The sequence below is a fragment of the Cucurbita maxima genome, unplaced genomic scaffold (assembly GCF_002738345.1).
Source record: "Cucurbita maxima cultivar Rimu unplaced genomic scaffold, Cmax_1.0 Cma_Scf00040, whole genome shotgun sequence".
NCBI lineage: Eukaryota > Viridiplantae > Streptophyta > Magnoliopsida > Cucurbitales > Cucurbitaceae > Cucurbita > Cucurbita maxima.
The window spans coordinates 562232-573718 of record NW_019272056.1 but is presented as its reverse complement, the minus strand read 5'-3'; the positions used below and the strand labels follow the sequence as shown (position 1 = coordinate 573718).

At 38.0% G+C, this 11487-nt stretch overlaps 3 protein-coding genes across 5 annotated transcripts in view; 2 read left to right on the top strand and 1 right to left on the bottom strand.

Annotated features, from left to right (window-relative positions):
- Positions 1 to 795: 795 nt before the first annotated feature.
- On the bottom strand, positions 796 to 3027 carry LOC111469430 (60S acidic ribosomal protein P0-like). The gene is made up of 5 exons (XM_023114690.1): positions 2710 to 3027; positions 2554 to 2622; positions 1919 to 2017; positions 1446 to 1838; positions 796 to 1139 (listed from the first exon to the last, which is right to left on the bottom strand). Exons 1-5 carry the CDS (start codon positions 2965 to 2967, stop codon positions 990 to 992), a joined length of 969 nt encoding a protein of 322 aa, XP_022970458.1. The 5' UTR covers positions 2968 to 3027; the 3' UTR covers positions 796 to 989.
- A 924-nt stretch (positions 3028 to 3951) lies between these two features.
- On the top strand, positions 3952 to 6363 carry LOC111469458 (pentatricopeptide repeat-containing protein At2g29760, chloroplastic). Its single transcript, XM_023114728.1, has one exon. It carries the CDS (start codon positions 3985 to 3987, stop codon positions 6184 to 6186), a length of 2202 nt encoding a protein of 733 aa, XP_022970496.1. The 5' UTR covers positions 3952 to 3984; the 3' UTR covers positions 6187 to 6363.
- A 583-nt stretch (positions 6364 to 6946) lies between these two features.
- LOC111469427 (T-complex protein 1 subunit beta-like) overlaps positions 6947 to 11487 on the top strand; it is a 5809-nt gene continuing 1268 nt past the window's right edge. Inside the window, exons 1-12 of one of the 3 annotated variants that reach the window (XM_023114685.1) lie at positions 6947 to 7083; positions 7117 to 7136; positions 7331 to 7361; positions 7462 to 7518; positions 7593 to 7658; positions 7831 to 7942; positions 8107 to 8235; positions 8936 to 9007; positions 9161 to 9276; positions 9550 to 9626; positions 9899 to 10384; positions 10531 to 10846. In XM_023114685.1, the coding sequence (XP_022970453.1) occupies positions 7356 to 7361; positions 7462 to 7518; positions 7593 to 7658; positions 7831 to 7942; positions 8107 to 8235; positions 8936 to 9007; positions 9161 to 9276; positions 9550 to 9626; positions 9899 to 10384; positions 10531 to 10846 (1437 nt within the window). In that variant the 5' untranslated portion in view covers positions 6947 to 7083; positions 7117 to 7136; positions 7331 to 7355. Of the gene's footprint in view, positions 7192 to 7330; positions 7362 to 7461; positions 7519 to 7592; positions 7659 to 7830; positions 7943 to 8106; positions 8236 to 8935; positions 9008 to 9160; positions 9277 to 9549; positions 9627 to 9898; positions 10385 to 10530; positions 10847 to 11487 lie in introns of all 3 variants that reach the window. The other 2 variants (XM_023114684.1, XM_023114683.1) reach the window with 2 other exon arrangements.

Sequence of the window (11487 nt, the reverse complement as noted above, 5' to 3'; positions counted from 1 at the left end):
TTTTTTTTTTTTTTTTTTTTTTTTTGTCAAAATTAAAATAAGATTTTGAAAACTAAACATATAAATTTATAATTAAAAAAATTAAAAAAAAAACCATCCATTTAAACAGAACCCTAAACCTTAAAAAAAAATGTTATATAAACACATAATTAAATTAGATTTGAATTACATATTCTAACGAAAAAATCTTGAAATTATATTTATTTAAAAAAATTGGAAATAGTTGAACAAAGATTGAAAAAATGTAAGGGAACATTAGCCTCCAAAATGAAAATATCCGAAGCCATTGCCCTTTGTAAGGGCAAAGTGGTGGGGACAAATAACATAAATAAAAATAATTGAACAACTTTGAATTAAATTTGTATTTAATCATAAATAAATAAACTCAAAACAAACACGTACAAAGATCTAAACTAGAAAAAATAATAATGTACATTTAGAGATATAATGATGTGTCGATTTAGCATTGATCTTATTAGGGTGATTGCCTAATAAGAGCACACAAGAATGTGATTTATATGAAGAAATGGTGAAGTAAAGAGGAGGAAGAAGTGGGGAACAAAAACGAAAAATAGACGATATCAATTATTCATGTTTTTTCAGGCCTCACATACTTCTTTTTATCTGTCTTTTTGTTTTATTATTATTATGTTTTTTCTTTTTAAAATGAAAAACAATACTTACACACTTTCTTAAAAAGGAATTTCCTTTCCTTCATATATATATATATGTATGCATGTATATATATATATATATATAAAAGAGCTTGCATGAACTATTTTTGTGGTCGCAAAGACTTAGACAGGGTTGAGCACAACACGTACCAATCATGACAAAATGTGTGGTTCAAGCTCAAGATGAACAAATAAAAACCACCAAATCCTCACCACAAATTTCACAAACCAACTGAAAATGTCTCCGAGCATATAAAATCAAAAAACACGAAACTAGATGGGTTAAAACAATTTTCTTAACGCTTGTGAATGAACTCAATCAAACAGGCCCATGATCATATCCCCGTCGGACTCCTCCTCTGGTTCTGCCGCCTTTTCTTCCTCAGCGGGGGCAGCAGCTGCTGGGGCGCCTCCAGACTCGTCGCCTGCAGCAGGAGCTGCTGCAGCTGCAAACTTGCTTGGATCCTACCATTTGTCCACCATACCAAATAAGTCATACCATTGTGTTTTCTATATGCTTTCTTTCCAGTTCATTTCTACTGCATCTAATGAATAAAGGAATCCTGCTAAAATGCCTAAGGTAAGTGGATCCCACTAAAAATATGCCATTTGAAAAGGTTAGTAGGAACTTATAAGGTCTAATATAGAAAGAAATTAAAAAGATCAAAATAAAACTTTTATCAACCCAAAACTGAATCTAAATAGAACTATATCTAAGCATTTACGTATTTGATATATTAAGGAGTTTAAGAAAGCTGAAGGCTTACGAACCTTCAAGAATTCTTTGACTTCATCAGCTTGTGGGAACGAATATTCAGTGGCGACAGCAACAGCGAGAAGATTCTTATACGCATTGATGAGCATGTGGGGAGCAGCTGCAAGAGTTGGGAAAGACACAGCGAGAGACAAAGAGGCAACCATGGAAACCCCAGAAAGGAATTTCTCAAGAAGATCTTCCTCTGTAAGATCAAGCACCTCTGGGTCGAAAACAGAGCCATTGTCATAGACAGAGACAACAATTAGACCGTAAGAGAAGGGTCTAATCCCAAGCTTAGAGAGGAGCGCAGCCTCGGATGAACCGACTTTGTCTCCTTTCTTGATTAGCTCCACAGGAGTGATGATTTCCACTGTGCCTTTGTTAATCTTTGTTGGGATGTTCAGCACCTGAGATCATTCAACTTTTAAGTTGAGACCCTTTTCCAAATTGAACGGTTTAAAATTGAGGTAACTAGTTCATAAGAAACCTGAAAGAAAGATGTCTGGGAAGGATCGAGTCCAGTGTTTCCTGGAGGAACAATCACGTCAATCGGTGCAATAAGGCCAACACGGGCTGGGGCTCCCACCTGTTTCCATAAATGCATACCATATATAAAACTTGTACAAATATGGCAAGTACGCGGATAAATTATTCAAGGTTGCCGCCACATTGGGGTTCTAAAGAACAAATTTGAAACCAACTAATGGATGAATTGATAGAACAAACTGCTTGCAAACATTCCAACACAACCAAACTTTTCAGAACCGTGGACTGAAGGCATCTTACATTTGATATGCAATTTCATTAGACTTTCAGAACGTATGGGCTATGCAGTTTCATTAGACTATTATACAGTTTCCTTCTAGTCTTCTGCATTTCTCAATGATCAATTCAGTTCTATAAACAAACCATTATAAAGTTACTATCGCGAACTAATTACCAATAGATTCTATTTATATTGATAACTCTCTATGAGAACAATAATAGCTCATAATAGTGCACATAACTTTTAAGGAAACTACAAATCTAGCATTAGGCAATGCATGGTTAAAAGCCGGCATGGAAATCACAGCACAGAGCAGAAAGTGGACAATGAAATAAAATAAAATCCAAACACAATACCTTGTACTTGGCGACCTCTTCCTTCACTTCCTTCAAATCGCCTTTAGTGAAGATCAAACCCACGTTTCCCTAAACATCGATCGAAGAAAGCTCGTTCAAATCAACAAGAGACAAAATCAAAATCAAAATCGAGTTAGAGAGATTTGGAATCCGTACCACAAGTTGGGGGAGGAGGTTCATGACGGCGGAATTACCAGTCTTTTCAGAATGGATTCTGATGGAGCGTTTCATCATAGTGTTCTTACCCATGAGGATAATGGAATCTCCTCGAAGACCCTTGCGAATACTCTGAAGCTGATTGGAGCCAACATTGTCGGCGCCGACGATGAGGACATGTGAGTACTCTTCCAGGAGGCGGCAGAGTTTATTGTCGTACTGCGTCTTCTTTTGAGCTCTGGTGGGCTTGAGAACCATGGCGGCAAACGGGGGAGAGATTCTCAGAGAGGATTCTTACGATTTCGCCGGAAAAGGAAACCCTAATGGGAGATGCAATGAGGGAGAAGGGATCGTTGCATGAATATATATGGGACTGTGGTTTCGCGGGCTTAGTTAAGGGCCCACTTATTTATTATTTTTTTTATTATTTTGGATTTGTTTGGATCCCGAGAAAACCATCGGGAAAATGTGGGATTGGGATGATGCCTAGAGAATCGTTCTTTCTCCATTTAACGTCAGATTAAATGCCAAATTTCAGTTTATTATATCTTTAATAAAACATTTAAATTTAATTTTTTTAATATGTCAAATAATTATTTTATATAAATTTTAAATTTTAATAATTTATTAAATACTCAAAAAAATATTATACTCGACCATATAATACAAATTTATAAATTTTGCGAACTAAATTTATAAAATAAATGTGAGTGAAAATATAAAAAATTTATGAAAAACTCATAACATGCATTAGAAAAATTAAATAGAAAATATAACCAACTTCGACATATTTTACTCTACGACGATAATTTGAATAAAAAATTTTATTGACATTTGCCTCGGATCAGAGCACAATCGTTACATCGTTCTTTTTACGAGTTCAAGAGTAAATTCAATAATTTCCACGACACAAGATTAAATCGTTATAAGTATTGAAATTTTTAAATAACACACTACACCTCTCTAAAATATTAGTTGAGCACAATATAATAAAAATAATAAGATGAAGATAAATAAAATTGGAAGCTTATAAAGAGAAACAATGAGAGTTGAACACTCGCAACTATTTTCTCACAATATAATAAAAATATATCTCAATAATAAAATAAAAATATATCTCAATAATAAAATGAAAAGAAATAAAATTAGAAAAAAAAACCCAACATTTTATTCCAAACAATAATATATTATCGGGTTGTTTATTAATGTTTATGTATCTAGAGAGTTTTAAACGACTAGAGTGAAAAAGCGGCTCATTGGTTTCGTTAATGGGCTATGGAAACTCTAAGCGCTCCACTGATTTCTCTCCCGAATCGCTCAATCGCAAACAACAATCTTCATTTCAGAAACCACCAAATTCTCTCAACAATCGATCAATGTTCAAGTGGCAAGCAATTGAAGCAAGTTCACGCTCAGATGCTCCGTACCGGCCTCTTCTTCGACCCCTTCTCCGCCAGCAAGCTCATCGCAGCCTCTGCTCTTAAGTCCTCCTCCACTCTCGAGTATGCCCGTGATATGTTCGACCAAATTCCCCATCCAAATCTCTACACTTGGAACACCCTCATTCGAGCTTACGCTTCCAGCCCCGACCCTTTTCAGAGTTTCATGATATTTCTGGCTTTGCTTGATGAATATGATGATTTGCCCAACAATTTCACTTTCCCATTTGTCATCAAGGCCGCTTCGGAGCTAAAAGCGTCGCGGGTCGGCAGAGCTGTTCATGGAATGGCGATTAAGTTGTCGCTTGGTATGGATCAGTATATTCTTAATTCGCTTGTGCGATTCTATGGGGCGTGTGGGGATTTGAATATGGCTGAGCGATTGTTTGAGGGTATTTCTTGCAAAGACGTGGTGTCTTGGAATTCGATGATCTCGGCTTTTGCTCAGGGGAATTGTCCAGAAGATGCATTGGAGTTGTTCTTGAAAATGGAGGGGGCGAATGTGATGCCCAACTCTGTAACAATGGTGGGTGTTTTATCTGCTTGTGCGAAGAAGTTGGATTTGGAGTTTGGGAGGTGGGTTTGTTCGTACATTGAAAGGAAAGAAATTAGAGTGGATTTAACTCTGTGTAACGCCATGCTCGACATGTATGCTAAATGTGGAAGCATTGGCGATGCAGAGAAGCTGTTCGACGAAATGCCTGAAAGAGATGTCTTCTCTTGGACTACCATGCTTGATGGGTATGCGAAAATGGGCGATTTCAATGCTGCTCGGAAGGTGTTTGATGAAATGCCTGTGAAAGAAATTGCTGCTTGGAATGCTCTCATATCTGCTTATGAACGAAATGGTAAGCCTAAGGAGGCTTTGGCCACTTTTAATGAGCTGCAGCTTAGTAAGATTGCCAAGCCCGATGAAGTCACTCTGGTCAGTTCTCTGTCAGCCTGTGCTCAATTGGGGACAATTGATTTGGGTGGGTGGATTCATGTGTACATAAAGAGGGAAGGGATAAATCTAAACGGTCATTTAATTACTTCTCTTATAGACATGTATGCTAAATGTGGTGCTTTGGAGAAAGCTCTTGAGGTGTTCTATGCAGTGGAGGAGAAAGATGTGTATGTTTGGAGTGCCATGATTGCTGGCTTGGGAATGCATGGCCGTGGGAAGGCGGCGATCGAACTGTTATTCAAAATGCAGGAAGCTAAGGTGAAGCCGAATGATGTGACGTTTATGAATGTACTGTGTGCCTGCAGCCATGCTGGATTAGTGGACGAGGGACGAGCACTTTTCCATGAAATGGAGCCAGTTTATGGGGTTGTGCCAGGAGCGAAACACTATGCTTGTATGGTTGATATTCTTGGCCGTGCCGGGTTTCTTGAAGAAGCTATGGAGTTGATCAATGAAATGCCTACAACTCCAAGCGCCTCTGTTTGGGGTGCTTTGCTTGGTGCCTGCAGCCTTCATATGAATGTTGAGCTTGCAGAGTTGGCTAGTGACCAATTGCTCAAGTTGGAGCCTAGGAATCATGGTGCTATTGTACTTTTATCAAACGTATACGCCAAAACAGGAAGATGGGATAAGGTTTCTGAGTTGAGGAAACTAATGAGAGATTCTGAACTGAAAAAGGAACCAGGTTGTAGCTCGGTAGAAGTCAACGGCATTGTCCACGAGTTTCTAGTTGGCGATAATTCCCACCCGTTATCCCGGGACATCTACTCGAAGCTGGACGAGATTGCAGCAAAACTCAAATCAGTTGGGTACGAACCAAACAAATCCCATCTTCTCCAGCTGATTGAAGAGGACGACGTCAAGGAACATGCCTTGAGCCTCCACAGCGAGAAGTTAGCCATCGCGTTCGGGCTTATTAGTTTAGCTCCATCTCAACCAATTCGAGTTGTGAAGAATCTTCGGATTTGTGGAGACTGTCATGAAGTCGCCAAGCTCATATCTAGAGTTTACAACCAAGATATATTAGTGCAAGATCGATATCGATTCCATCATTTTCGAGATGGTCATTGCTCGTGTATGGATTATTGGTAAAAGCAGCAAAAGAATGGATTTGTTGTAAACTGAGTATTCACAACTAACCAGGAAGGTATGATCTCTTATTCAATTATATTGTAGGTTATGACAAGTATGGATATAGAACCAATCGTACATTTCACTCCCAAATATGTAATTCTATCGTGTAATCCCATTTTGAGATATTTTCAAAAGTCGAGTTACGGAATGTTGTATCCAACTCTGTCACTGTCTCGACCCCTCTTTTCATTCTCTTTGCATAAAATTTCTCATTGAATTTTGTAGGGATTGAGCACGTATTATCTGAAATCGATTGAAGAGAGAAACAAAACATTCTTATAAAGGTGTAGAAATCTTGAGGCTAAACGGTGATACATAACGAGCAAAAACGGACAATATCTGCTAGCGGTTGCTTTGGATAAATAGTATTAAAGCCCGACACCAAACGGTGTGCTAGAGAGGGTGTTGCCTCCAAAGGGGGTAAATTGTAAGATCCCACATTAAATGGAGAGAGAAACAAAACATTAGTTACAAGAGTGTGAAAACTTTTCATAGTAGACGCTTTTTAAAATCGTGAGATTGCCATCGATGCGTAACGGAGACAATATTTGCCGTAATATAATTAAAATGTTTAACTATATTTTGTAAAAAAAAATAAGAATAATAATAATAATAATAATAAAAAAATCAATATTACAACACATTTTTTCAATTTTAAATATTACAAATATTATTTTCAAATACACACTTATTGAAGGTAAGTAAACAATAAAGAAGCCAATAAAAAGCCCTAGTCCTGTCCAGTGACCTTCCCCCACCTCTTCACTGTCCTCCATTTTTCTCCCTTCCAGGCCACCGTAGCGAACCATAAGCATCTTCACCGGCCCACCCGACTCATTCTTCTCCATCTCTGCTGCAACTGCGACGGCGCCGCCCCTGTATTCTATCGCAAGCATTCTTTCGTCGAGGTCCACACTTGAATCACTCGTTGTTTGTTGAGTTTTCTCCTAACAATTTTATCCGGTAAGATCTCAGGGTTTAATGACCTTAGGGTTAGGGTTTTGTTGTCTTTGTTTAAATCTGTTTCCCATTTTTCATTGGCTCTGCATATACTCCATTTCGATATCGTTTAATTGACTGAGCGGTGTACTTCATTCTACAGCTAGGTCTCAGTTTTCATCATTTCCATGGCGGTAAGTTAGTTCCTAGAGACTACATTTTGATCTTACTTTTCATTGCTCATTAAGTATGTTATCGTTCTTTTTCTGGTTACATGAATTTTGAAATTTTTAGGTCGATAAACTTCTGAAAGATGAAGCGAGCGAAGAGAAGGGAGAGCGTGCTAGAATGGTAAGTTTTTCAAATTTTGTTCTATAAACCCTTTTCCCGTTACGATGTTTAATTTCTTTTGATCATTTTTATAGGCATCATTCATTGGCGCTATGGCGATTGCTGATTTGGTTAAGACAACATTAGGACCAAAGGGGATGGTAAGTTCCACTCCTTTACTTTGAGTAGAGATTGAGAAACCACAAAATAGATCCTCCCCTAATCGTTCAGTCCTACAGGGGAAGAAATATAAACTTACATTAACGTGACAATTTGTGGTCTTTATTTCTTATCTTTAGACTATTCCATGACTGTGCATATAATACCTTCCAGGATAAAATTCTCCAATCTACTGGCAGAGGACGGCAAGTCACTGTCACCAATGATGGTGCCACCATTTTAAAATCCCTCCACATCGATAACCCGGCTGCCAAAGTTCTTGTCGGTATCCTTTTTTTAGTGTTTAACGTGTTTATACTCGAAGAAATTTCTTCACTACTATTGTTGCACAAGGTCGTATAATTCTATTTATGGATGCTTCATTTATTTTACTCGAAGTTGTGCCCTTTTTATGGCTTTAAATGGAGAATCTTTAACTACAAGGTTAAGATATTTCAAAAGTTCAAGATGATGAAGTGGGTGACGGCACAACCTCAGTTGTTGTTTTGGCTGGAGAACTTTTAAAGGAAGCAGAAAAGTTGGTTGCTTCAAAGATTCACCCAATGACAATTATAGAAGGTTTGTTTCTTACTATTTTAATATTTACATTACTATATAGACATTCAAAGTATGAGTTGTATGTTGTGGCCGTGTTTTGCAAGGTGAGAACATGTTATTTTGTTTTTCTAGTATAGGTGGGGATCCGTTAGGATGGTAATTGTGCCTTTATCTTTCAATAGCAGTTCTAGTTTTGGATGCATGAAAAGACATAAATATTAAGCTTAAAGCCTGGACCATTGTTCTCCTTTTTTTTTCTCCTCGTTGCATGAGTTGACCCACTCTTTCTGTTTTTCTCTTTTCCATGCTCACTCCCAATTAAATCTTCCCGGGGGACTTGCAGAAATAGGGTATTCCCGACTCTAATGGCAAAAGTAGGGTGGTTTTGCCGTCCACATTTTTATTTTTATTTTTATTTTTATGAAGTTTGAATTTGGAACTCCTTCCCTTTTGAAGATTGAATATTGTGATGTATGCTCGTGTTATGCTATTGTACAAAAATCTCAGCATCATGTTGTCTTAATGGAATATCTCTCTAATGATTATGTCTCGTCTCTATGTGTGTGTGTATGCATGCAGGACATCACCTCCTTTCTCTTTCTCCCCTTTTTCGTTCTGTGGAAACTAGATTGATTATTTTGTTTTTTTTTTCCTGGTACTTTCTACCTTTGTGATGTGTAGAAGTTGATAAAGCTTGTCATGGTTCATTTGAAACTTTCAGGTTACAGAATGGCTGCAGAATGTGCTCGTAATGCTTTACTAGGGAAAGTGGTGGATAATAAAGCAGATTTAGGTAATATGCCCATTTCTTCCTATCATTTTAGCCTCTCCTTATCTTGCATGAGACTGTTAAATATATTTTTTTACACAGATTTAAATATAAGTTTCAAATCTTTTACGATAGTAGAACTGTGTAATCGGAAGTTGTGCGGTTGCCCTTTTTCAGCGAAATTTAAATCAGACTTGTTGAAGATTGCAATGACTACTCTTTGTTCCAAAATTCTATCACAAGACAAAGAGCATTTTGCTCAATTGGCAGTAGATGCTGTAATGAGGCTAAAGGTGAATGCTCACTCTTATCTATATGTTGGGCTTTGGGTTAGAATTATGTATGAACAAGTTTGATTGCAAGTTGAAATATCATGATGTTTACTGCCTGCTATTTGATGGGTACTGTTCCTCGTCCTAATAAATTCTATGTTCATGTGTGTGTCCGAGAGAGAGGGAAGGACATTTTAAATGATGTGTATCTGTCTCCATGTTGTGTTGGTGTGTCTAATATTCCACACCTTTGGATGTGTGTTCTATTTGATTTTTACCTTGTTAAAATTGCAGGGGAGCACAAACTTAGAGTCGATTCAAATTATCAAGAAACCTGGAGGATCATTGAAGGATTCCTTTTTAGATGAAGGGTAGGTTTTTGTTTTTTGTATTATAACAAGTTTGAAGCTAATGCATATTTGTTGCATCTTGTGTTGCAAATTCTTAAGAAACCTGGAGGATCATTCGAAAACTATTTCATCAAGTAATCTAATTATTTAAATCGTCACAATTCAGGAATGTTTTTTTTTTTTTATGAAAAATGCTCTTGTTATACAAGCATACTTGCTACATTTACAAATATTTTTTGTCCTCTTTGGAAAGTTATTGATGTTTAAAATACGAGATTGTATTTTCTGAGCAGGTTTATTCTTGACAAGAAAATTGGTATTGGCCAACCGAAACGCATAGAGAATGCCAAAATTTTAGTGGCAAATACTGCTATGGACACTGACAAAGTTAAGATTTATGGTGCCCGAGTTCGTGTTGATTCAATGTCAAGAGTTGCTGAGATCGAGGGTGCTGAAAAGGAAAAAATGCGAGAGAAGGTAAAGAAGATAATTGGTCATGGAATCAACTGCTTTGTTAATAGGCAGTTGATCTACAATTTCCCAGAGGAACTATTTGCAGATGCTGGAATACTCGCCATTGAGCATGCTGATTTTGATGGCATAGAGCGTCTGGCTTTAGTAACTGGTGGTGAAATTGCTTCAACTTTTGACAATCCCGAATCTGTGAAACTTGGACATTGCAAGTTGATTGAGGAGATTATGATTGGCGAGGACAAACTGATCCATTTTTCAGGTGTGGGAATGGGTCAGGCTTGTACAATTGTGCTGAGGGGTGCAAGGTATTTTTAAAAAACCGATAGATTTTATTTCTCATTTTAGGGTGATTATTAGTGGTCATATTTACATACGTTCTTGTCTTGAAGCTGTTTCATTTTCAATGTTATATGTTTTGATGGTGCTATGTCGTGTTTTTGTTCTTTGCCAGCCATCACGTCCTTGATGAGGCTGAAAGGTCTCTGCACGATGCCTTGTGTGTATTGTCTCAGACAGTCAATGACAGCAGGGTCCTTCTTGGAGGCGGATGGCCCGAGATGATTATGTCAAAGAAAGTGGATGAGTTAGCTAGGAAGACCCCTGGGAAGAAATCGCATGCTATTGAAGCGTTTTCACGGGCTTTACAGGCTATTCCAACAATCATTGCTGATAATGCTGGGTTGGATAGTGCCGACTTGGTTGCACAGCTCCGGGCTGAGCATCACAAGGAAGATTGCAATGCAGGGATCGATGTCATATCTGGATCAGTAAGTTTTCAGGAAGATATTATTACATTTAGGAATAATAATAACTCAATTGCTATAAAGTAACTGTTGAAAGTAAGTACACATCGTATTCAGGAAGATGCAGTCCTTCATGATTTTCTTATTCCTCTCGCTTGTTCTGTTATTTAATTGATCGTTAGTAACACAAATTTTGTCAGGTTTATAATATTGAAACTTAAGCAGGTGTGAGATCCCACATTGGTTAGGGAGGAGAATGAAACATTCTCTATAAGGGTGTGGAAATCTTTTCCTAGCATACGCGTTTTAAAAAACCTTGAGGGGAAGCCCAAAAAGGACAATATCTGCCAGCAGTGGGCTTGTGTCATTACAAATGGTATCAGATCCCACATTGGTTGGGAAGGAGAACGAATCATTCTTTATAAGGTTGTTGAAACCTCTTCCTAGCAGACGCGTTTTAAAAAACATTGAGGGGAAGCCCAAAAAGGACAATATTTGCTAGCAGTGGGCTTGTGCCGTTACTAATGGTATCAGAGCCAGATATCGGGCAATGTGCCAGTGAAGAGACTAAGCGCCAAAGGGGGTGGACATGAGGCGGTGTGCCAACAAGGGCACTGGGCCTCGAAGGGGGGGGGGGGGGGGGGGGGGGGGGGGGGGGGGGGGGG

Excerpts from the sequence above, each read along its gene's own strand:
- LOC111469430 (XM_023114690.1), bottom strand. The coding sequence starts at position 2,967 with ATGGTTCTCAAGCCCACCAGAGCTCAAAAGAAGACGCAGTACGACAAT. Across the intron at positions 2,623-2,709 it reads ACCTCCTCCCCCAACTTGTG|GGAAACGTGGGTTTGATCTT; the intron begins GTACGGATTCCA and ends ATCGATGTTTAG. Across the intron at positions 1,140-1,445 it reads AAGTCAAAGAATTCTTGAAG|GATCCAAGCAAGTTTGCAGC; the intron begins GTTCGTAAGCCT and ends GACAAATGGTAG.
- LOC111469458 (XM_023114728.1), top strand. The coding sequence starts at position 3,985 with ATGGAAACTCTAAGCGCTCCACTGATTTCTCTCCCGAATCGCTCAATC.